General features: G+C 41.2%; 1 protein-coding gene across 1 annotated transcript in view; it reads left to right on the top strand.

Moving 5' to 3' along the window:
• The first annotated feature begins 660 nt into the window (after positions 1-660).
• The window catches only part of nphs1 (NPHS1 adhesion molecule, nephrin), a 31,226-nt gene continuing 5,145 nt past the window's right edge, over positions 661-26,741 (top strand). Inside the window, 21 exon segments of the mRNA XM_068323644.1 lie at positions 661-730; positions 894-1,092; positions 4,741-4,859; positions 10,663-10,779; positions 11,422-11,509; positions 13,921-14,018; positions 15,901-15,987; positions 15,990-16,021; positions 16,215-16,338; positions 16,341-16,378; positions 17,514-17,669; positions 19,912-20,056; positions 20,723-20,847; positions 20,919-21,068; positions 21,569-21,639; positions 21,763-21,854; positions 22,931-23,098; positions 23,743-23,795; positions 23,797-23,866; positions 25,682-25,803; positions 26,366-26,502. Of these exon segments, the coding sequence (XP_068179745.1) occupies positions 661-730; positions 894-1,092; positions 4,741-4,859; positions 10,663-10,779; positions 11,422-11,509; positions 13,921-14,018; positions 15,901-15,987; positions 15,990-16,021; positions 16,215-16,338; positions 16,341-16,378; positions 17,514-17,669; positions 19,912-20,056; positions 20,723-20,847; positions 20,919-21,068; positions 21,569-21,639; positions 21,763-21,854; positions 22,931-23,098; positions 23,743-23,795; positions 23,797-23,866; positions 25,682-25,803; positions 26,366-26,502 (2,261 nt within the window).

The following is a 26,741-nucleotide window of genomic DNA, read 5'->3' on the forward strand; positions in this document are numbered from 1 at the left end:
TGTGCTGTTGGCTGTTTGTATGCATCCTCTGTAATGGCCAATTTGCCCTTCATATTTGACGTGAGGTGACTCGTTCAGCCTTGATCTGTGAGCTCTTCTTCTCACTCATGTTGTCAGATGTAACAGAGCATGCACTTCACAAACAACTTGGTCATTACTTCAATGAAGGTCAAGATTCAAACACCCGGGCAGAATCAGGATGACTTCTGCATGAGGCATTGTTTGGCAATATTTGGAGTATGCTGTCACAATCAGCTACAACCTGAACTATAATTATTCATAAAACTTAATGTGTAATAATTATAGAATCCTAGTCCAACTGTCGACAACTTGTGGATAGTCTGTAATAAGGTTACCTTCCCCACCTCGGTGCACTGCACCACAGAAAGTCAGAGCCTGGTTGAAGGATGGACAATCCCACCTATGGCAAACAAGGGGATTAAGCTGATAATCATTACTCTTCCCAGTAGGAATTAATTGGTGGGACAGTGACATTGACAAAAAACCATGGGTGAACAAAATCTCTGAGAGCCGTGCTATTTTCCTCCTCCCAATACCATATCTACATGATCAAGAGAGTATTTAATTCACTGTAATTACTTTATTGACTCATTTTCAGGACCGTATCTCTGCAGGTTCCCGTCAATAAAAAATGCCAGGATGAATAATGTAGCCAGACATAGTGGGGGGCCTACTAAGACAAAAGACCACAAGACCGCATCCCTGTGGCGTATGTTTGTGTCATGCTCCCTGTCCCCCTTTTATTTCCTCCATAACAGCCGTCAGACATACTCAGCCTTTGTTCTTCTCCACCCCTTTACATTAAACCCCATCCATTGCCTACTCTACCATACTGCTCCAACTCCTTTCCTCCTCTTCCTTTCATGTACCAGACACACATGCCCAGCAGGCCTTCAGGTCTGAGCCCAGAAACCTCACTGTGAGGGTGGGAGCCACAGCTGTTTCGAGGTGTGAGGTGCTTCGGGCCTCAGGGACTGTGTAGTGGGTAAAAAATGGCCTCCTCCTGGGACCTCAGAGAAGCCTGCCCAGCTTTCCACATTATAGCATGATTGGAAACCCCAAGAGAGGTAAACAGGGATACGCAAAAAGGGCTAAGGCCTATTGGGCTTTGAGGGACCCATCCAAAAACAGAAACAACTTGTTTGATAAAAGCTTCCCTAAAGACACCAGAATGTGACATAAAATTCATATAAATGAAGCTCATGTGTTTTTGATGAATGAAAAAAAATCTGTTGAAAATTTAAAACAGAATGAGTAAAACCGGTGCTGCACAGGAAATGATGTGTAACATTATGTAGGCTAGGAAAAGATGTGAAAGAAAAATAAAAATATGATGTATCATAAAAAATAAACACTTTCAGCGCATTTATCCAACATACATACCGAATTTCTTGTAACATACATGTCAAATGGCTTTAAAACTGGAGCTTCTGTCAGGTCAGGAAACATGAACAGTCCAGCTTTATGATGGCTACTCTTAAAGTTAATAAGATTATGTTGTTGCTATGCCTTCAAAGCGTTGTAATAAAGTAACACAGGAACCTTATGGGACACCAGCTCTCTCTCCAGAGAGCATCTGGGGCTGCAGAGGTGATGTGATTGTTAACATCCTCTCACAAATCCCCCTCACTGTCACTTACTTGTAAAGTCCAAAAAAATAGATAAATAAATAAATAAACCAACAGCGTGTCAGCAAATCAGTAAAATGTGGCAGGGAATAAAGTGTGTTGCAGAATATGCAACACAGTCTATAAAAAGTAATAGCCAATTATAAGGCAATCCCTAGCAAGAGACGAGCATCTGTTCCTGATCAGCCAGCAACTCAACAAGCCACACTTCACTGTTGCTCCGTGTGGGAGATAGCCACTGACACATAAACACTGAGAGATGCATAGATGCCGAACCACACAGTTTCCACGATTGTTAATGCTTAAAGATTGCATTACACCAAAAACATTCTCAGATAAGTGACCAAATACCAAATTGCAGATGCTACATGGAGGTACAGTGTTACAAAAAATAGTTTTTAAATTTATGTAATAAAGAAAGTGGGCTGCACATGAACATATGGAAACTGAATTAACATCCACAAGCTGCAAAACACTCATGAATAAAATACTCAGTGAGGGTACACTTTAACAAGAAAAGAAACTGCAGAGTGATGTAGGCAATCAGTTTACACTGCTGAGATAGAGCAAAATCATTCCTAATGACACTTGACTGCAGTTGATACTCCACATGTTTTCACTGATTGTCACAATCAGTGATGATTATTTATGCTAAAAACAAGGACTGAAATCACACACTCTTACTAGCAAAGAAAGCTGGCTATGACTTTAATACACACTTACTGGAGCAGTAGCACACTTGGTGTCATCAAGCTGAGGCTGACCTAAAAATGTGTGAAAATTTATCAATAATTTGGAGGATTCCACATATATTGATTTAGTAAATCCTAGTGTGAAGAAAGGCAGACAGAAAAAAAAGCTAAAACAGCTTGTATGATGCACAAAATCAGTAAGTGAGAATTTATTTGAATGACTGGCCCACATGCTGCATTCTAATTTTTGTATTTGGCATGCAGCCAGTCAGTCAGGCAAAGCACAGTACTCTCATGGTCAAATGACACCACATATGCTTCATTTATTGCATCATTTTCATAAATGCATGTGATAAGCACTTTGAATGTTTACCTTTTAATCCTTTTTCTTTCTTTCAAAAACTCAGTATCTGCAAACGTAGTTGTCCATCCATCCATCCATCCATCCAACGTCTAAACCGCTTTGTCCGCTGTCGCAGGTCACGGGGAACTGGAGCCTATCCCAGCTGGTTTAGGGCATGAAGCGGGAGAAACTCCACAACGCCAGATCACCGCGGAGCCACACAGAGACGCAGACAAACACGCACCCACACACTCATATCTACGGTAAATTTGGGATGGGCCAATTAACCTGAAGCGCATGTTTTTGGAGGTGGGAGGAAGCCGGAGAACCCGCAGACACGGGGAGAACATGCAAACTCCACACAGAGAGGGACTCGAACCCGGAACCGCCTCGCTGTGCTGTGACAGCGCTACCCACTGCACCACGGTGCTGCCCCAAATATAGTTGTTGTCAATCTAAATGAATCTTTGTAGACCTAGGAAGCATAAAAAATACTGACCAGAGCCACAGAGATTTGCAATGAAGATGCTTTCTTGTTATATTCCTTTTGATAAAAAAAGGTTTACACTGAAAATGGAGAACTTTTTTTGTTTTTAAACATTTTCAATAGATCAAACTTTGCCCTCTAAAATATTCTTGTGTAAGTGAATGGCCAAAAGGAACTAAAGTTTAAAGTGAATATAGCTGTAAATAGCCCTTTTGACTCAATGTGGAAATAATGAAGCATTTGTGCTAAAGCACATACTTGAAATTGAAACGTTCTGTACCAGATACAAAGCAGAAGCCTCACACACATTACGATGCCTTGAAACGTTTCTGAAATAGGTCTGTGAATCGTCACAAAATGAGAAATGTATTCTCTTAGATACTGCCTAATACTTTTCTAAAACAAAAACCTAATAAGCAGGACCACACTTTTCGCCAGGCTGATTAAATGATTCAAAAAGTTTTTCTGACTCATACAGACATAAACTATTACACAACAATATTTGTATCCAACTCCAGTATCTACATACAAATGAAGATTTACAGAGGGGAGAATATGCTACAATATATTATGCACTGCATGCATAATGACTATGAAGATATTCTGTATCTCAAAATTGTAAAAGCCCTTTCTAAATAAGTGCAGTGTAATGGAAAATTAGCAAATCTAGTTCCAGCCATCTGCCATCCTCCTATCATAAATACACACCCTCTGCAACTTGATTGCAGTATTTGTGAGTAATTTCAGGAAAGAGGAATATGATTAATAACTTCAATATGTCTTTCTGTCTGCATTCAATGATAACTTAGATGTGAAAATTGCTTCTGGTTGGTGTTAATTATCTTGCCAGCTTACTTGACACATGCATTTTTAGGCCTGGGTGGTTGTCAGACCAAGATACTATTTTGCACTTCTTAGTAGGCTGTGAGCCAGATATCAGGAGTTGGACAACCTACACTGAACACCATATAATCCCCACAGGTTATGGCAAAGCATCAAACAAATCAAGGCCTGTTGGCACACCAGAGTATCACAAGAGAGACAAACAGAAAAAAACACTGGCATCGATTAATAGTTTATTCAGGCAGTGTTGTGAATATGTTAAGTTTATTCTGAAACAACATGCTTTTGACTATATACAATAAATTGCATTGTCAAAGTAAATGCCTACAGCAGGAGGTTCTCAATGATGTTCAATGCTTCCCTTTTACAAAAATAAGAAAATAGTCTATTCATAATCAAATCTCTGTAGAGTATATTACTGTGTTGAATGCCAAACTGTCATAGTCCAAATTGCTTTTATTGTTAATTTCCCATTTCCCGAGTTGAAATTGCACATAATTCAGACAGTTTGAAATCAACACAGAAGAAAGAGGGCCTGCAGGAGGTACTTATCGATATACAAGCAACAGCTCTGAACAGCAAGTATTATATTCAATGGGGTGTGAACAAGGAAATTAAATGAAACTCTCTTCTTTGTAATTATTTACATGTATTTAGAGAAAACATTCTTATCAAAATATGATGTACCACAGACAGAAAGAATCTCTTTCCCTATTTTTTGGGGTTGTACCATCTTCAGATTAAAAAAATCTTAATGGAGGACAAAGCCCCCAATGAATGTCAGGCAGGTCAGCCCGAGAGCAGTCGAGCAATCATTTCCAGCGCAACATGGGTCAACATGCTAAGTGAGTAAACCCATGGTGAGTGTCAACCAGGGAGATTGGGGGCTCCAAACCATTTATTTTTTGTCAGAGTAACAAATTGATGCATGCAATAGACAGAGTGAACATCCCTATTATTCCAGTATCACAAAAAGCCTCTTCACCAGTAATCAGCATACAAGGAGCTCTTAAATATTCATTTCTATTGATAAAAAGAGCTTTAATTTGCTTAACAAATGACAGTAGCATTTGAAGATGTGCATACTTGAATTTAGGGGCTAAAATTTTCAGTAAGTGTCCTCATTATAGCAGAACCAATGAAATCCCTCAAGCTCAAATTACATTTGAAGCCTTGCACAAGCAGTTTATTATGATGCATTTTCTCTACATCTCAGACATTAATTATTCCTTCAACAAGCACGCTGTCGTCTGCAAGTTCCACATGTTCCAGTAGGTGTATGTCTTCAGTGGCACAATATAAAGCATTGGTGGAACTTGGATTTTCTGGCAGCCTCAGGGCGATCCATGTCTCTGCCTTGCACAGGAATAAATTATAACAGAAGTGATTGAAAAGTTCCTATTCAGACATGGGCTGGAATAGATGTAATTGTGTGACTATATTAGACCACCTGTTGTTGCTTTATAACAACTGATATATTTCTTCCGTTCCCTATTGCTTATGTGAACAAGCCCTTATATGGGACGGAAAAGACTCTAAAAAGACCTTTCTCCTCCAGACGGAGTTCATTTACTTGCATCCCCCCTCCCAATTCTCCCCGTTGCACATTTTCTCCTTCTCTCCTTCACTTTCAGGCTTTCTATTTGGTGACCATAAAGGGGTGGGGTGGTGGGGGGGTGGGGTTGCTAGGGTAATGTTAGCGGCCTCACTCTCCTCTGGGAAGAAAGCAGGTTTTTCTGACATCAGTGAGGCAGTGGGATAGATTACTGTTAGTATGGAATAGAAGGAGGTGCAGACGGCAGACATCTCCTTTCATTGGTTATATGCTGTTCTACACAGCAGCAGTCTCATGTCCTACAGCAGACCTGCACCTGCAGCCACAGAAGGCTTGACTCCCACATTTATTACATCTGAGAAGGCTGTTGCTCGTGCACCCACATACGCAAAGTCAACACAAGTGCCTTTCGGCTTTATAGGAAAGGTCAAAATGTGTGGGAATAATGTTGGTGTTGCATCAGGGGCTGCTGGTAGTTTTTATGTACTGTGACTGAAACCTACTGCTGACCTGTGTATCTGACGTTTGGAGATCTGAATCTTCTCCACACTTCTCAGCTGGTGCTTTCGTTCAGCATCTCGGGAACATTGTTGAGCATTCGAGGTGGACATTTACAGCTGTTGCAAAGGGCGTAGAGTGAAGGGACTGACTTGAAAAAAATTCTGCAGCCCCGATCCTAATAGGGTCATTTGTTCCACACCACCAACTGGACTGATTCAAAATTCGTGACTAATCTGGGGCTGTATAAGGACTGGATGAATTCAATCTGCTGTTAGTGCTGAACTGGGACTGGAAACTGTGCAGCCTTTTGAAGAGCGTGAGTTCCCCACAGACTTCTCCATCACTGAACTACAGCGCCCCAAGGCCCCACACCCCTGGCCAGTCAACCGTAGCCATATCCCATCCAGCCCTTGCATCAAATCAAAATGCTATAAACTCTTTACGATGAGATACAGTGGGGAAAAGAGGGGATTGTGAAAACAAAACAGAGATTGTCGGTCAAATAATTGGATTCTTGGGTCAGAGGGAGTGCTATTATGACTGGCTAATTCAAGATGGATCACCACAGGCATTGAATGGTGGCAAAAGAGGGAAAAATGTCAATAAGCCCTATCCATCGGCTTTCAAATATGTTTTTTAAGACATTTCCATCGGAGCAACATAACTCCTGCGTGTTTTTGCATTCCTGCAGAGCTTAGATATGGGATTACTGCAATAGGCAGATCAAGTGGCAGTGAGTAATCCATGACAATAACAACCTCTACCCCCTCCACTGAAACCCTGTCCTCGGCTAAATCATCCCCCTGCTCTGTGCCCGTCACATACCTGACACATCCTGTGTCTCGGTTTATACCATTAGCGTTAGTATTTAATCCTATTAATGAACAACTCTCTCCCTTGCTGTGTTGCATGCCTGTACAGATGCCTCCTGCAAATGTTCAAAACGCTTATTTGATGTGTTCCAGTTTTAGAGCGTGTTAGTCATTCATTTGCTATAGTTGGGTCTCGCTGAGATGTGTGTGTGTGTGTGTGTGTGTGTGTGTGTGTGTGTGTGTGCGTGTGTGTGCGTGTGTGTGCGTGTGTGTGTGTGTGTGTGTGTGTGTGTGTGTGTCTGTGTGTGTGTGTGTGTGTGTGTATGTGTGAAGAGCATATGTATGTTTGTCAGTGTGTGTGTAAGCTTATTATCAGTGTTGGAGGTGAGAGGACATTTTAGGAACCAGGGCTGTGGTAAGGTTTTCAGGTAGCTAATGAGGTTAGTACCTGGAGAGCATATAATGAGCCTTCATTGTATGATTCCCTGTTATGAATTATGGAAAAGCTTATTAATGGTGACACAAGCAACGTAGAACGTAAAACCTTTTTCACCTCTTTCACAAAAAGTTTATACAGTCATTCAAGATCTATCCCCTTCAGAGGACGGTATGACGGTATCACAGCACCGAACTGATGTTTGAATGTCAGGGTCTTTGCAGCAAACAAATAAGGTTCTGCCAAATCATAAAATTCCTTTTCCTACGCTAACACAGATAAAACCTGAATGATTGGAAAGTAGTTTCCAGGTTATGTCAGAACAATTTCCTGCAGCGATTTTTTTATTTTTATCAGAGGGCCTCTGGGAGAAGAACTGTGTGTGCTCATGATTGTGCACCATACGTGGAGTCCTTTTTGCACCATTCTGAGGAGACCATCAGTTGTTTTATCATTGCACTCAGAGTAGAAAACTCTGACAATGATGTCACCATAATGATGACGATGCTTCTGAATCAAATTAATTTAAAAAAACAAACATGAAAAGCCACTTTTAGCATTTAAGACCATGTGTCGATCATGAGTAGATTGAGAATCATCAACACAACTATAACCGTTTTTTTTTTTGTTTCAGTATAACTTTCTGTTTCACACAGATACATAAATTCTATTTTAATGACTAGTGCTATACATTACTGCTCACTATTAGCTCTCCATGCCGATTCATGTAGATTATATCAGCACTTTAACCTGCTAGATCTGGATTGCGAGTCAAATCTGGATCCAATGTCATCTAGTGATGCAATATCACAAATTTGTCATGTCTGCATATTTTGATTTTGAGTGGCCTATTTTTCATTGTTTATGATAAAAAATTTGACCTACTGTAGATCAAAAAAGGATCTAGACAATAATGTTGAAAAGTGAAAATAGATCCAGAATCTGCTTTCAGATCCATATCCACAACAGTTGGTTTGCACAACACTTCAGACACAACCTGTCAGAAAATGTCTCAGTTAGCCCATCTTCATTCTCTTCATCATCACCAGGGGCTTGGTCTGACTGCCAAAATCAATAATCTGATCAACTCTATTTGAGGGAAATACATTGCACTCTGTGAAGCAAACGGTGGTCAACCTGATAATTGTATCAGGTCCATTGTTTAATGCTGCGTAAATGTCTTTCTCAAGATAAAGCTGCACATTTAAAGCTGCTTTTTAGTGCATGCTCAGTAGTCATACTGCTGAATCAGCTTCTTTACATGCTCCCCCTGTCATGTGGATGGATTACCTTGGCAAAGTTACCATTCTCACTGGCAAAGGTTTTAACAAATTTGTGCTTAAAATCTGAAAGAAATATTGAGATAAAATTGGCACGCTTCATAGGTACACAACAAAATACTTTGCTTACTTGCAAACTTGTTACAAATAGGAAAAAGGAGTGGCATTGAACAAGTTGTGTATGTACAGAACATGCATGAAGTTAAATGTCAGAATCTTTCCTAAACATACCCCCACCTGTTTTTCTTGTGAAAGCAAAGAGGGGAAAAGAAAGTGTGCATCTATATGTGTATAAAGGAGAACGGTATGGGAAGAGCTGCTTGTGCATATTGATGTCTGTCTGTTAATCTGCTTCTTATCTGCCGTATCCATCCAGCTGTCTGTATTTGTCTAATGAATTGAATTTCGCAACTCACTGTTCCCCGTCTGAATGGCTGTGGTGAACCTTTGCATACCTGTCTATTTGTGTGCTCATGCACATATCTAAACAAGAGAGGTTCAGCTAGAGAGTGGAGAGATAGAGTTAGATGGGAAAAATAAAGAAAACCTCCCATGAAAATGGAAAATGAAGAGGCACAAGGAATTAATTTGTGTATTCGGTTCTGATTCCCTGCATAGTATATTGAATAGAATGTATGCTTTGTTGTCACACTTGCACTAATGCATATGTGCCTGTAAGTTCATCTTGACTTTATTTTTTTAAAAAGATGTGATAGATGGCAGACTGTAATCCCCAGTCCAAGCCGAAACACACTTTCACTTGCATTTTCGCAGTTCGACTGCAGTGGTCGGGGGGGGGGGGGGGGGTGCAAGAGAAGGATGATTAATTGAATGAGAGATAAGTGAGGCTGGCCAGCATGAGAGAGCAAGGGAAAAAAATAGATACCTTTCTGCCTGCTTCATTTGTGTATAAATAATTATTTTTATTTTAGGATTTACACCCCTGAAGCACAACAAGTGGTGCACCTACATGAATCGTGTTTGCCTGGGTAGATTGAGGGTGCATGTCCTGTCAATAGATGCATGGCCCAGTCATCTTCTCTGGGAAGGGGGGGAGGGGGCACACAAACAAATGCATCTCATTATTGCAGCAGGGGCTTCTGCAGTGCTCTAGGTAACCCATCACAGTCCGCAAAGATTCAATTGCTGCCTTTAAATCAGTTTGAAGCTGGAGCCACATCTCATCTGTCTCAATAGCCGACTAGAGCCAAGGGGTGACTCTGCATACAACAACAGCTCCTCCTAGTGGTCACAGATCGATCACAAGGTGTCATAGGGAAGGAAGAGAGCTGCATGATAGTCTGGTTCAGCTGCTTGTGGTCCAGGTCCTTTTACCCACACATTAACAGCAGATTTATCTCAGATATTCAGCAGCAGCCGTTTCCTCTGCTGCCTCACTTTTATCTACTAACAAACGTGTCTGTGTTCCTGCCAGCACTTCATGTCTCCCTCACATGCATGTATCCATCCTGTAAAACCTTTGCAAATGATTGTCTCCATCTGTCTTTGAACTCATGTCGCTTTTACACTTGATCTTTGAAAGAAAAACAACCAAGAAAGGCGACATGATTCTATGGAGTCACTCACTTGCTGAAACCTGGCACCGTAAGCATTCATGTTTTGTTGGTGTGTGCATGATTGAGTCTTGGTTGAAAATTGCAGAAATATCTTTGATGATTATTTGCAGACAGAATACTCATTTTACTGGCAAACAATTTTGATCCACTGTGCTCAATTCTATGCTTTTTTTTTTGCTCTGGAATTTCCTATTTATGGTCAGATGAAAGGATTGTGAAGTAGAACAGTGGAGAAGTGAAAGCTCCTTTGATCAGTCCAGAAAGCGCTTATTTAGCTTGGGGGGTGATCTGAGAGGAAAAATGTTTGGCGTTTGCCACTATAGATTATCACTGGATTGGTTTCATCTCTATTCTATCTCTTTCATTCACTCCTTGTCCACAAATTGTGCTCTAACTCAACAGAACAACAAAACCTTGCTGTTGGAAATTACAGACATTGAGAATGTCATATATTATCATGAAACCTAGTGTTGCTTATCTCATTCAGTTCCTCTTTCCAAGCCGTACTTCCAGATGAACATTGCGACACTTTGGGTGGCAGGGAAGAAATACACTGTCACTCGTGTCGCTGCTGATGCGACGCCTGTCGTCGAAATCCTACTTTTTTAAAGGTCAGTCTTCTTTTCAGCAGCATTTCATGTGAGAGACATGGTCAGCTTGACAGGTTAGAACAAACAACAACAGCCTTTTTAATATTCCACATTTGTGGATGCCCATAGATCGCAAGTTGAATACATAAACATCAAAAACATTGCAGGAGAGAACATACAAGTTCAATAAAGATTTCTGGTTAGAGAGCGTTCAAAATACAGAGTTTAAAGTACAAGCAGTCCAAGCATTTAAATTTCTAATTTGCACTGACTTTAAAATTGGAGATAGTGAGTGTAAGTTCATAGTTCATTAACTGAATTGTATCTATGTTTGGTTTTTGACTTTTGTTGCCTCTTCCTATCATATTGGCGAATGCTCAGAGAAGGAGTAGAAATGTTTTTTTTTCCTGAGTTTACCCAGAATATTTTTTCTGTTTGAATTTGACAAGTTTTTTGTGTTTATAATAACATGTCAACACAGATTTGATTATATTGAAAGACGTTTTGGGATATTTGGTTTGTTTGTGCACCACACACGGGTTTATAATATTCTACTATTTACCATTATGGAGCAAAATCACATTTATATGTTTGCCTCACAAGAACAAGTTCACACACAGTTCCGTCCCTTTGTGTGCGCCATCCCTCATTGTGTCTTTCAGATGGAGTTGAGCTGACAGGTGTGGAGTCTTTCACCGTGTCTGGCTAAAAGGATAAGCTTCTGAACACGCATGCTCAAGTAACGTATGTGTTCGCCCGCCTGCCAGAGTCATTCTCCTCAACAACCTGCTCTATCTCTCCAAGTCTGCCTTAGTTTCTTTTTTTCCCTTGTTTTCACACTGTTATTTTCCCCATCTGTCTAAGTGAGGACAATGACTTTCCGTGTACTGCGCCGCACTGCACGGTTACTTGGCACTGTGCAATTGAATTAGTTTCTGTCAAATGTAAGAAATTACATTCCAGCAACGTGGCAGATCCAATCCTCACCAGTTTGCCAGGTGCCTATACATTAATTCTGGGCCATGGATTGTTTTAATCCTGCTTGTCTCCTCTGTGTCAAAGATAATAACCTCATGTCATATCCTAAAATAACATTGGTGCTGAGGAGCAGCAGGCCTTAAGCACTATTCACACAGGGTGTAGTCAGCAGTGTTCCATGCATGACTGTTACAGTTGACATTGTAATGTATTGTAATTTGATATAGAGGACATAAAGTGAGATTATAGAATAGGCTTAGAATAAATGCACTGCATTGCAAGAAGTCATCCTTTCATGCACATCACAAAGCACATGTTTTAACTTTTTATCACATGGCTTTAACAAGTGACCAGATAATTATGGAGAGTCATTAATTATACAGTATTTAATCAAGTATTCCAGTTGAGTATAAATTTGAGGCTCTTGTGCTATAATTGAGTATTTTCATTTTATGCCACCCATCTCCATTCAAGAGGCAAATATTACACATTTAACTCCACTGCAGTCTTCATGCATCTTTTTTACAATGTGATCTTCAAGTTTGTAGAAAATAAAACAAATATAATAACCTGAGGGTGTGCAAAATATTGTTGAAGGCAAAAACAATGCTTCCCAACATTTTTGTTTTGTTACTAGCTATAAAGTATCTGGTTGTGACTCCTTGTCACATTTTAGGTATCGCATCGGCTTGCTCTTACAAACTGGTGGGATAATCTAGATATAACTTCATCTCATCTCATCGCCTCCTACAGTACATTAGATTGTAAGCGTCACTTCCGGACGGGTAACTACAGAGAGACAGAAACTCTCAACTATCAAATTAGCAGCTCCATCTCAGAGACTTGAACTTCTTAGGTTGAAATTTCTGTAGTCAATTGTTTACATAGGATTTAAAGAAAATTCTAGAGGACTACAATTAATTATTACTGGTCTAACTCAAGTCTCTGCAGGCTATAGACTTTGAAGGAATTCAGTAAAACAAATAAATAATAGTTTTGATGATTCCACTGAATCTTTTACAGTGAGAATATGCTGCCTTACATCAGGCAGGCTTTGCAGAAGAGTACAGAGGAATAATGGCACGATGACAATCACAGGAAGCGTAATATCATCAAAGTCATGTAATGTCTGGTAGACTGATCTTTTTCTTTTGTCTATCAGCACTTCATTCAACTAAAGAAACAAAAAGGACAGAAAAGGTTTGTATTGGTTTACAAGCTTGGCTGCTGACACTGATTCTATACATTTTAATTTATGCTCATATCCCCAACCTGGAAGCTGAAGTAACTATACAGCAATTACAGATAAGGTGGGCACCTAAGGGTAGTGTCGCTCAAAGTCAGTATGAAAAGTAAGAAAACTGTTTTAGCAGAACACGTGAGAGAAAAGCTGGCCTTCAACCTTTTCATTCAAAGTGAACTGCATCTCTTCATCCTGTTTCATATTTGTCCACTGTAATAATCAGAAGTCGAGTGGGCCAAAAACATTTTTTAACGCACAAAGACCTCGACCGTTGTCTTTTCACAACTAAACTCTGATTGTTTCATCCTTGAGTTCAAGTGGATATGTGCGCTGGATGTAATGAAATTCCTTCAAGGTCAATCACTTCTACTAAAATGAAACAGATGAACCAGCGTTCAGAGAGGCGACCCGAAGACATAATGCCTCCAGCTGCCGCAATCACAGAAGGCTAAAAAAGTCAAGCAAATCTCCACAAGCGTGTAAAACGGATGATCAGTTTTTCTTCTTTCACCACATTTATCATTACGCATCACCCTGATTCATCTTGTGACCCATTCAGGGAACCTTGGGATTAAACCATACTTATTTTTGAAAAATAAGGTCTAATAATGTAATAATGTAATACTGTATAAAATTATTGAAAAGCCAGATATTAAAATTTACTAGAAATAATAAGTGTTGCTACTTTACTAATTAGGATAATTTACTGATAATGCTTTTCTTTCTCTGTTTCACTTAAGTGTTTTATTTTCATTCTAATTAGTTTTTGTTACTATTAGTGAATTATCTGAGCATTTCTTCCATCACTGTCTGTAAACATACTAGATTTGTGTGAAGTGTTGCTTCAAGCTTCAACACTTTTAGTGCCCCAGAATAAACCTGCATATTTCAATCTGTCATTCATCTTTCTCCTTTTGTCTGTCGTCTCTCAAAGGTTCATCGCTCTGAGCTCTGACAACAGGAGGCAGCTGGGATGGAACGCCAACAGCCCCACCCTTTTCCACCCCATTGACACCACAATGAACGTATACTGTGAGTATCTCAACTCGTGTGTGACCTGACAATCTGTTTAACAAAAACACCTTTGTGTACAAAACTCGCCAACACCGGAACCCGACCCCAGGAAGGCCCAGGAGCATCCATCCTCCTGTGTTCCTCCTGTCTTAGTGTGATCCAAAGAGAAACATTCAACTTGAAGGCAGAATCACACCTAAACTTCTTCAAGACAGCATGAGTGTGACTGCCTCCAGTTCTTCATTTGTGTGGTGAACTGAGATTGATACGACCAAAGCATGAGGTCTAGACTGTTTTCTTGTTGTGAATACCACAACAATTCAGACCTGCAGCATAAAATCACACACCAGCACTAATAAAAAAGATTTTATGCAACCAAAATGTATTGTATTAGTGGGGCTTCAAGTACAAAACTTTTTGAAATGAATAACAACTAAAATTGAAATCCACCACGGTAAATAATGATCTTCTTCTCCTTTTGGCTTTTCCTTTAAGGGGTCGCCACAGCAAATCAGCTGCCTCCATCTAACCCTGTCTTCTACATCCTCTTCTCTCACACCAGCTACTGTCATGTCCTCTTTCACTACATCCATAAACCTCCTCTTTGGTCTTCCTCTAGGCCTCCTGCCTGGCAGTTCAAAACTTAGCATCCTTCTACCAATATATTCACTATTTCTCCTCTGGACATGTCAAAACCATCTCAGTCTGGCCTCTTTTATTTTATCAAACATGTGCTTGTCTCAGTAAATAACGATGAATCCTGCAAAAATGACCCAGCAATTTTTGTGCTCATCAGCTTAAATTAAATTGAGAATCCACTGAGCCACGGCGGGAGGCACATTTTGTTGCCTTTCTTTTCATGTTTTCACAAACCATGAGACATTATACGACAAACTATTACTGTGGCACACAAAGATGGCTTGGCATGCTTGCCTTGTCTATGTTTTACAAGGATACAATGAAAACCATTGTCGCAGGAAGAACAAAAGAAGTGATGTCACAGCAATTGTTTACTCTGCTAAACCGGTATTTTAAAATACATTGTTAATGAGCGAGAGTGTATCCAGCTGCTTCTTTCAGGCCTAAATCTAGGTGTTGATTAAAGGGGAGTGCAGCGCTAAGACCTTTCAGGTTTCCTGAATGGCTGACTAGACACTTTTATGTTGACTCTCACACTCTTCCACATCAGGAGCAACTGCTGCTATTTTAAAGGCTGTAAACACTCCTCTCTTCCTCTTCACCCTCATCTTATTATTAAACAATATAGACTCTGTTTTAAGTGCTAATATTGCACTGAACTTGGGACCAATGCCACAACTTTCTCAGCATGCCAGCCCATCAAAGCCAGCACGATGGCCATTTTCAGGCAGCCAGATTGTTTGCAAGGTGCTATTGTGTCATACTAGCCCAGGGTATGCAGCCTGCTCCCTGAAAGTGATTGCAGCAATTACAAAGGGCCATCCTCCTCCTATATTTTTTATATGCATATGCATATATTTTACTCAAGGAGTCTCCATAATATATTCATATTTCTCATTCCCTATTACTGCTTGAACATCTGTTGTTTTGCTTTATGTACTGGATCGGCTCACTGCTCTCTTAATACTTGATGCTTTCATCAGATGCAGACCTCTTATCATACAGTCATGTTGAATGTGACCATTTTGTTTGCCCTGTCTCAACAAAGAGGAATGCTCCCCACTTGATTGCTGAGCGTGTTCTCATCAGAGAGCAGTTTCTCTTTGTATATAATCTATTGATGGCCATTCTATCCAGCTGTTCCCTTGTGTTACAATATCGCTTCCCGTGTCTTTTCCTTTTCTCTTCGGTTTTCTCTCTCCCTCAATGCCATTCCCTTTTGTCAAGTCAATTTTTAATTTTGTCTCCTGTTTCCTGGCAGTCCCACCCCAGCCTCCAGTTATCATAGATCTGGAGAGAGAGGAAGTATAAACAGGGAAAAGGCTCGTCTTAGTATGTGTCTCTCATGGTGGAACCCCCTGGCCACTCTCCACTGGACCAAGGTAAATCTTCTGCACCATCTGTTAAGGCAGCTTCCTAACACAATTTCACAGTAAGTAAACGAGCTATTTCCACACAAAGTTGCAGTGTAAGTATCCTATTGTTTGAAGCTTGTGTACTTCATTCATGGCACCATATGTGGCTGTGTAATTCAAAGACATTCTTGATTTTACCTTTGTTTAATTTTATGGCTTTGTTGGAGAAGTTCTGTCCATGACGTGGGACGAGGACATTGTGGCGCAGAAGTCCAGCAGCGTCCTCCAGATGAAGATCACAACGATGGACAAAAAGGCTGTGCTGTCCTGTGAGAGCACCAATCTGGTTCCCCATCACCTCTGTCTGTCAGATGCAAAATTAATGTATTCTCTGAGTGGAAATAATATGTGATGTGATGCTCAAGTCTGGAACACACACATACTTGCACAAAGCTTGCCTTTACAGATTCAAAGTCTTGATAGGTCTCACGGATATGGAGGCATAAGGTTACGGACATGATGAACAAGAGAAAAATAATGAACTTCAGTCTGTCCCAGCATAACGTTGTTCTTCTAATATCATTAATGAAACAATTTACAAGTGGGGCCCATATTTCCATATGTATATTCTTTCCCCGTAGCTGCAAGAGTAACTCAGCTGTGGTGCTTCAATGAACAATCCTGGGGCTAGGAACCGTATGGTAATGCCCATGGTTATGGATTCTACCTCTGCTTATGAATATAAAATGTTTGCTTCAGCAACAGTAAAACAAATAAAGAATTTTCAAGAATGTTGGTATATTGACCTTAACCACAGCATTACTTCCACTATGGAGCTGCATGATGTAAGTCAGACCTGTAAATGGTGCAGGATTGACACACCTACTTTGTATAAATATGAATTTGGACCCATCCTTGCAGAAGTCTCTAGCTAGTACTAAGAAAAAATGGCTGAAGATAGCACTCTTCAAGCCTCACCTGGGTCTGGTGCCATACCACCCAGTCATTCATTCACAAATGCCTGAAATGAGCTGCTGACTGCCTGACTGAGCTCTAGGCACCGGTAGTGGCTGGAGGGCAAAGAATATGTCTCACTGGTGTGATGTGAATATTAGTCTTTGTGTCATGCACAAATGCATCCCATTCTGTGTCATGCTGCATAGACACAAATAGGCTGAAGATTTACATATATGATCCCTCCTTCACCGTGTCTGCCACCTGAGTCCCCAGCCTGTATTCCCCCGAAGGCTCTGTGTCGCTGCATCTCTTTGCCTGCAGCTATTCTACCTTGTCTCCACCTGTGGTTAAAACAAAGCAGACTTTAAAAACCTCTATGAAAACCTCCAGAGAAAACAAGTTGCCACTCAAAGTGAATTTCATTCTCGTCCTTGATGCGGCACTATGTTTCACATCCAAAAATAGTCATGCTGTCACTGTGATCAGAATAGGAAGCTGTTGAATGTTCTGTTCACAGGATGATATTTTTACTGAATTGTCTGTATGTGTTCTTGTACATCAGTTGCTTGCTGAGGTGACAGTCTAGGGTTCGCTCACAGCCCCTGAGGGACAAGACTTGATTCTGTGCTGCTATGCCATCTCTAGTAATCCTCCTGTCCAGATTCTCTGGTGGCTGGGCCATAAGGAGCTCAATGTGTCTACTGTAACAATGGAAATGGTGAAACAGCACAACAAGCCTGAATGTATCTATCAAAGCAAGGAGGCAAGAACAATGCTGGCAAGAGACAGAGTACACAATAAGTAATGATAGGCGATCATACTCTTCAACGTGAAGATAATAGTGAAAAGGGCATGTTTTTGTTTCTTTTTGTGAGCATAAGGTCAAACCCATAAAAATAAGCTTGCCTTCACACACCAACAAAAAACCTTTAAATTACCCTTAGTTGAATTACATAGAGTAATGAAATGTGAGTAACTGCTGCTCTATGAATATTTGCTGCTGAAATTTCACCCTATCCCCCAGTATCCCCCAAAAGATGCTGAGTACTACAAAGAGTACTACAGATGCAGAAAGAGTACTATGGATGCAGTAAGAGTACGACAGATGTAGTAAAAGTACTACGGATGCAGTAAGAGTACTACATGTGCAGTAAGAGTACTACAGATGCAGTTTTTGCTTTGAGGGTGTTGATATAGACGTACAAAGAAGGCCAGAGGAAGCTGCATTGTGTTTTTGTAGATCTGGAGAAAGCTTATGACAGGGTGCCCGGAGAGGAACTGTGGTATTGTATGAAGAAGTCTGGAGTGGCAGAGAAGTATGTTAGAGCGGTGCAGGACATGTATGAGGACTGTAAGACAGTGGTGAGGTGTGCTGTAGGTGTGACAGAGGAGTTCAAGGTGGAGGTGGGACTGCATCAGGGATCAGCTCTGAGCCCCTTCTTGTTCGCTATGGTGATGGACAGGCTGACAGACGAGGTTAGACAGGAATCTCCATGGACTATGATGTTTGCAGATGACATTTTGATCTGCAGTGAGAGCAGGGAACAGGTGGAGGAGAAGCTAGAGAGGTGGAGGTTTGTCCTGGAAAGGAGAGGAATGAAGGTTAGCCGCAGTAAGACAGAGTAAATGTGTGAATGAGAGGGACCCAAGTGGAAGAGTGAGGTTACAGGGAGGAGAGATCAAGAAGGTGGAGGATTTTAAGTACTTAGGGTCAACAGTCCCTAAGTACTTAATGGAGAGTGTGGGAAAAAGGTGAAGAAGTGTGTACAAGCAGGATGGAACGGGTGGAGAAAAGTGTCAGGTGTGATGTGTGATAGAAGAGTTTCAGCTAAAATGAAAGGAAAGGTAAACAAAACTGTGGTGAGACCAGCGATGTTGTCTGGTCTAGTGACAGTGTCACTGGGGAAAAGACAGGAGGCAGAGCTGGAGGTAGCAGAGATGAAGATGCTGAGGTTCTCTTTGGGAGTGACCAAGATGGATAGGAATGAGGGACAGAGACAGACAGAAGGACAGCACATGTTAGAGGTTTTGGAGATAAAGTCAGAGAGGCCAGACTGAGATGGTTTGGACATGTCCAGAGGAGAGATAGTGAATATATTGGTAGAAGGATGCTGAGTTTTGAACTGCCATGCAGGAGCCCTACAGGAAGACCAAAGAGGAGGTTTGTGGATGTAGTGAAAGAGGACATGAAGGTAGTTGGTCTGAGAGAAGAGGATGCTTAAGACAGGGTTAGATGGAAGTAACTGATTCGTTGTGGCGACCCCTGAAGGGAAAAGCTGAAAGAAGAATGAAATGTGACCTCATGAGAACCATCACGGATGAAAGAAAACAATATGACCATGAGCAGTCTCTGAACAGTCCTGCTGCAATGCTGCAAATGAACCAGCAGCTTATTCTAAAGAGTATTCAGCTGCTTTTCTCTTCCTTTGTGTATGTTAATAAGTTCAAAGTGAATAAAAGCTGACACAGAAGATGAGTATTATTAAACAAGCTCTTTATTCATCTGGAAAAACCGTTTCCATTTGATCTCACAAACCAGCACTCAATGCGCAGTGTGTGAGGTTTAATGCCCCTGAAACTTAGTTTAATGAAGACAGATGCTCCTGTCCAGTGCCTTTGTTAGTCTTTCTAACTGTGGCTTTTACAGTGATCACCACAATAATAGCTTTAATATCCAGATGTACTACATAGACATATCCAAGATCAAGCAGGTGCAAAATGACTCTTTGCTCAATTTACAACAGTGTGTAAAGCAGAGACAGCCCGATTAATATGCTTATTTACTGCAATCCATGCAAAACATCAGTCATTATGGCAGATAATTTGCCATCTGTATTTGACAAACTATCAAACAAACCATCTTGGGGTATTTTTCTCTGTGAGATTTTTTTCTGTCAAAAGACTGACAATTCCAGGGCTCAAATCTGTCCCCATATCTGACAACACAACTCTGTTTGAAGACAGAAAATGGGAGGATGACAACCATGTCCAACATGAGCCACAAGGTCTCCCAGAAGGAGTACGGACCTAAAATCACTTGTGAGGTTTTCAACAAGGACACACACTCCTCCAAAACCCAGATCACCCATCCAGTGCCTATTGTATGTACAGTAATCTGAGTTCAGTTCAGTCAGACAATATAAGACTGAAGTTATCATTATCCCAGAGTTTGCTCGCTAGACCCTGACTACATCACTGCCACTACTCAGATATCTCATATAAAGATGTTGGGGAATGATGAACCTTCTTATCTAGAGTCTACTGGGGGATGCTGGGGGATGGGGTGAAATTTCAGCAGTAAATATGCAGAGCAGCAGTGGCATTGACAGGCAGAAGGAGAGATGGAAATTGAAGCTTAAATAAACTGACAAATTAGGAGGGTGTGTTGATGACAATTGAGGAGAATGAGGCATGTCGTGTGTTTATATGTGTTTACAGCAGTGCAGCTAGAGTTGTCTGCCTGAACTAGCTCACAAGCTTTGCTCCATTTATTTTAAACTGTTGTATTGATGGTAAACAAAATAAAAACATCAGTTAATCAAAGACTATACACTTCTGGGTACCATCCTCTATTTCCCATCAAAAACACATCAAAGACAAGCAAAAAGTCCACATATTATGCACAAGTTTTCTGTTTTGCTTTCGGATCTATGTGCTAATGAAAATTTTCAGAAGAGATTCATTACAAAGAAAATATTTTTATTGCCTATATAAAGATGTATGGTAAAAATAATCAAGTGAAACTGTAAAATCCTGATCCTTTCAAAACAGACACCCTGAAAATGATTTGGTCTAATAAGCCTCCTGAAGATGTCCCCCTTCTGTCGGTTACTTCAGTCCACCTCATCTCACCTGCTCCTCCGCTGGATACAACCCCATAGGACCTCTGGTTTAAGGTTAGCCTGTATGTATGAATGTGCTGAAAGTACATACACTTCTCTGTGTGATACCCTTACTTTGCTCTTAGAATGGATAGCTCATGACTGATGCACTGAAGCAGACATCCTCTGATCGAGGTGTAGCTCAAGAGCTGTTTCTAGTCCTGACAGCGAGGAACAACATGGATATTTACCGCTGTGATACCAAAAACAAGGCAAAGAAGAGCATTTCTGCTCACGTTTAGCTCACAGTTCGCTGTAAGACTGAAGCTTTACTGCACAAACAGTCTGAGCCTCACGCCAGTACAGCTCAGCTGAGAGAAAAGCACATCATTAAATTAGTGGATTTGATATGATCACATTGTCAGTTAAATCATTTTATATACTTCAACTTGATATTCTCAGCAAAATATCAATCAATACCAATTTCACTTAACACATTTAGTCGTTGTTCCACGGTTCTCCAATTCCAGCTTTAAATGTGAAGATCACTACTGAGCAGGAGGAGCTGCTGCAAGTTTGTGCAGCTTGGGTGGAGCCAAGTTTGGCAATGATAATCATTGATAGTCATGGTGCACTGTGAACAAGCTCATGGCACACAATGACTTTTAAAACAAATGATGTGGTTAAATTCTTTTTGGAGTAACAAACGGATTTTTATCTGGTTTAAGTGACATTGCTTTATTGCATGTTGACATTCCTGTTGACACAAGATGCCGGGTGGGATATGTTTCCCTAGGGTGTGGATCAGCCACCAAAGAGGATTCAGTTTGGTGAATCAGTGTTCAGCAAACTATCTCTGAATCTGAAGCTGAACCAGCCAACACTAGAACTGAAGAAGCCTCTTGGATGAAGGGTGAAACGTCTTTAGTCCAGAAACTTTCTTAAAGTCCTGTGGATTGATTGAAAAAGCTTTGGCTCTCTGAATCCAAGTTCATAGTATCACAACCAGAGGGTCATTTGTCACATGTATAATCCTGTGCTTGAAGAGGGAGCCAATATGTTCATTAAAGTCAGTGTCCTTTGTAAGTAGAGGGTGAATTGTTTGCTGCTTGTTTAGTTATGTTGTCTTTTTTGGCAGCTATCCAAGAGATGTGGTTTTGCATTCCACTTAAATGATGAATAATTGTGATCTATGATGGTGTGCCAGTAAGCTGCTTCATTGTTGTGCTGTGGAAATCCACAGCATATTGTGCGTGCATATGTGTATTTTTTTTGTTTACTGGAAAACTTTGTTGTGATTTGTGAGTCTGTTGAGCTCTGTGGCAGTGTGTCCTAATTGTGCATTTGCTTTGCTGCATGGCAATGTTTGTCTTTGATGCTATTTCACAGGCAGCAGCCAGCCACTGCTTCAAAGCCTGGTACCGTGTATGAGCATGAAGGGATGTCACTGTGTGTTTGTGCAGAGCTGCAGTTGGACAACAGTACTGTCACTCGCCGTTTTAATGCTTGTCCCTCTCCTTCCTGCGTAGTTTCACTCCCCCGTTGTCTAAGATTGTGAAGTTTGTTAGATCTGGAATTATTGGTGGGCTGTCGACTTTCTACTGGTTTGACTCTCATTAGTGTCTCTTGCTGCTTTCATGCTCAACATGTTTTGTATATATTCACTTTTTTTTCATATTGGCTGTTGTCATTTTGTTGGCATGAGTTTGTATTTGTTCCTTTGCTTGTGTATTTTTTTGTATCTAACCCTGACTGTAGCTGAATTTCTGTGCTGTTTCTGCATCAGTATGAACGGCGGTGGACGGCGGTAGCTCAGCAGTAGAGCGGGTCGTCCAATGATCCAAGATCGCCAGTTTGATTCCCACTCCTGCCCAACCAACCGGAGTGTGAGCTGACAGTAGGAGGTGTCAGCTCACCTCAGGAGCACTGCCAAGGCGCCCTTTAGCAAAGTGCCTCCCCCTTTTACAAGTTGCTCACTGGGGCGCACCACGATGGAACTGCCCACCACTCTACCCGCCCACCCATTGCTTGCTTACAGGCCCCTTGTGTGTTACAGGGCCTGTACACACTATATATATGTGCATGTGAGTGACTAGAGTGTGCTTCTAATTTCCCTTCGGGGATCACAAGATTATAAATATAAAATAAATAAAATCAGACCCACCAGCGTTCACTCCCGAGCAGCCGGTGCTCATTCAGGTGATGGAAGATAACATCTTCCATCACCTGAATGAGCCCAGATCTCCTCTGGGCTCATCTCACCCAGAGGAGATCTCCTGCATTTGGTTGCACCACAGGGAGAACTGGTCAAAGGTGATCTGGGGCTGTTTGATGGCTCTATAAACCAGGCCCACTTGAGCTGAGCCAGCAAGTAAGCACTCAGCTCTGCTATTCAGGGTCTGAATAAAACATGGTGGGTTAGCCAGCATGGAACCCAGCCAAATGTGCTTCTCATTATGGCTCTAATGTATGCAGTCTAAATGAGGATTGCTGTCTCACTGAATGCAACACATTTCTAAACCTGGTTTCTCCTCCAGGCCAGTGTCATCAGGGGCCAGCATACCCAATCTCTTCTCCGTTCTTAACTCTGTTAGCTCCATCAAATGCAGCCCTCACCATAAGATTACTAGGTGGAATGTAGAAACACCTTTACTACATTTTGATTGCTCAGGTAAAGAAAGTGTTCCTCACATAGGTCATTGTTGGCTTGATATGCGAAAGCAGCCAGGCCAATCAATAATGCACAATTAGATGTCACTTAAAGACTGGTGGCCAGAAGACATGCGGTTGATGAGCGCATAATGAATGCTTAATTTTCCACCGGTTGCATTTGTGTGTAAATGTGTGTTCATGTGCTTGCATATGAGTGTGCTCATGTCTGTGTGCCTGAATGTCAGTGCATGTATGTGTGTGTATGTGTGTGTACTTCCATATTTTTGTAAAGACGGTGATCCAGCCTACCATGTCCAGATGGCTTCACACTGGAAATTGAAAATGTGAAGAGGAAAGATGCTGGAATTTTCACAATCAGTCATAGTCAGGTGTACGAATGATGAGGGTGTAAACCAAACCTCCATCAGGCTGGATGGTCAGTGTAAGAACCAGCACACAGAGAACAAATGAGCACACACATACATTAACAAACACACTCTCATTTGTCAGCTACATTCTGGTCAAGAGGTTTTGTTTTATATTGATGACAATGTTTTGTCACAGTAACATTTTTTACACTATATCCTTAGAACACATTGCAAAGATGTGGCATGACATATAACAGATACACTAGGTACAACTGTAACACCCCCCACCCCCATCTGCTTGGATCATTTTTAGAAAGGTCTTGTTTAAGTTATGTCAGGAATAAATTTATACCAGCAAAACAAGGCACAACACATAATATCAAATGGAATCATTTATCATATAATAACATTAAAAAATATGAAAATGCCCAAAAATGCTGGAACAAGATGACAAAGGACTAATGCTCATAAACAACAGATTAATCCATTCCACAGGTAAAGAGGTCAACTTTAACAGATGACTGTATTTTGATTGGCTACGAAAAAGTTCTTCTCCGAACATTTGGTGATTAAGGATTAATTTGGTGATTAATGAGCAAGGATGGATTGACGTTAACCACCGTTACACATATTGCATATCCACATGGGCTCGGCAGCAAACAAACTTTTGTCAGTAAATGTAATTGGATTTCAAATGACAGCATTCTGTTTTTAATCCACATTTCAGCCAAACCTTTTGAATTTTGGTCATAGAACACTGGTAATATGTTTCATGCTGTTATTAGATAAGAACTCAGACTTTTACAACATTCTGAAGTATATTCAAAATTAAAAGTCTCATTTTCAGGCTCTAACTCACTAGATTTGTTGTTAACCCTATGGATTACAAGTCAAACACAATTTATCACTGCTGGATTGACTTCTTCTTTTAGACATTGACTATGACCAATGTTTGTTACTTATGATTGTGTGCTTATAATCTGAATTGCTTTACTAAAGCAACAAAGTATCAGAACCACCAGTGCTTGTTGACGCACCCAGACAACATATATTTCTGATCCTGCACAGAAAACATGCTTCATTAATTAGGCCTCAATGCAAGGCCATGCACTTCCACCGCTGCCCCAGGCCCAGCCTTGAGCTCCAGGCCCACTGCCCCGATACTGATGATTTAATAATGGAACTGTTGAAAATGTAGGCCTGCCTGTTTCACCAAAGCCCATGGCACTCGCTTAATGGATTCTGTCGTTCTGATCTGACTGGGTTTGACAGTTGCAGATATTTATTATGTATGGAGGATTGTAGTAGCTTTTATGGGTGGCAGCGTAGCCCACTTAACAATGTCGGTCTTGGTTAGCAGGCTAACATGGGTGGATCCCAAAAACACCCAGAGGTCTGTGTCTCTATAGTGTTTCCCACCATTGTTCTTCAAGTGTGAGCATAGGTTTAGACAAGTAGGCACTAATGGTTCTATTGTGTGAGTACATGGCACTCACGGGGAGTATAAAAAGCTTCTAAAGTAGAGGCAAATAAAGAGAAGTGCTGTGGTCAGAAAGGAGAGATGATTTTATGAAGGAGGAATTGGTCAGTCTGTTTTGGTCCCTGTGGTGATGTGCTCACGCTGGAGGGCGGCGTTGGTCACATGTTCATTTTTTCACTCTTGTTGCCGATGCATATGTAATCCACCAACATATATGGGGGTATAATATTTTATCTATAAAAAGAGGCCAATTAAGACAGGGTTATGCACAAGTTCAAAGGCAAGCGAGTGGGAGTGTAATCATAGCAATACAGCGTTCTTGTTTAATGGTTTGAGAAATGGGTCATCCCTGGTTGGCCAGTTAACCTTTGGCTCCGCTTCAACCTCGTCATTCAATTTTCTTTCTCAGATGCTCCCAGTGTCAGAGCAGAGAAAGACCACATGTTTGTGGACCTGAGGGAAACAGCAGACCTGATATGTGTGGCAGATGCCAACCCTGTTATACTGTGCATTTTCTCTTGGAAATCTTTGGTGAGAGCAAAAAAAAAAAAAAAGAAGAAGAACGGCCATACCCTGAATCGTATTACTGTCATCTGGCTTCCTTCCTTTTTTTTTTCATCCATTTTTACCGTATATCACTGGCCTTTCCAAATCTGCAGAAGCACCATATTTCAGTGGCTGTAACTATCCTTCCACCTCACCTCTTCCTGCTCCAGCCTCAGTCCAAATCCAGAAAAATAGCTTTCATTACTGCTGCGTGACTAAAGGGCACATTTGTCAATGTGGCATGGTCTCTGTATCTACTGATGCCTTCTCTGGTCCAACCCACCCCCTGGCGATACTGTGTGTCCCGCTTTCAACCTGCACAGCCCCTCCTTTTCACTCTCCCTCTGGTTCTCCAACCCTTGGCATGATCTCAAGCCTCATCTCCATCTCAAGCCCGGATCGTTTGCTGCTCAATCTCGTCTACATGTCTTCCCACTGCACCCCCTCACCCCACCCCCAACTTCAGCCCTCACCCAGGGGGAAGAGAAAGTGTATTGAAGGATAGCTGCTGTCTGCCGTTTATTCCCAATTACTCTGTCATCCACAGGGAGAAGAGGGGGCGGAGACTGTTGGAGACACTCAGGAAGAAAAATCTGGCCTTCTAACCGTCAATGGTGTTACCCGGGCTCGTGCTAGTCAGCCAATAATGGCAACCTCTGCCATGGCAGATCTACAGCTGGAAGTGTAGTGTGAGTTTGTAGTTTCACAATGTCAGAGAGGAAAAAAACATTCATGCAAGCTCTGTCTCGATTGAAGGACCTTTGAAGGACCGGGTCTTCGAAAGATGTCCAGGTCCAGTAGTGCTGTTAAATGACATGGTGTGGTCGGCACGGAAAATTATATTCTATAATAATAACTGAAGTAATTTTAAGTAAAAATTGTCAGTACCAGTATGTAGTTCTACACTGTAGTAGTAATGGAAG

Source organism: Antennarius striatus, chromosome 9 (assembly GCF_040054535.1).
Source record: "Antennarius striatus isolate MH-2024 chromosome 9, ASM4005453v1, whole genome shotgun sequence".
NCBI classification, from domain to species: domain Eukaryota; kingdom Metazoa; phylum Chordata; class Actinopteri; order Lophiiformes; family Antennariidae; genus Antennarius; species Antennarius striatus.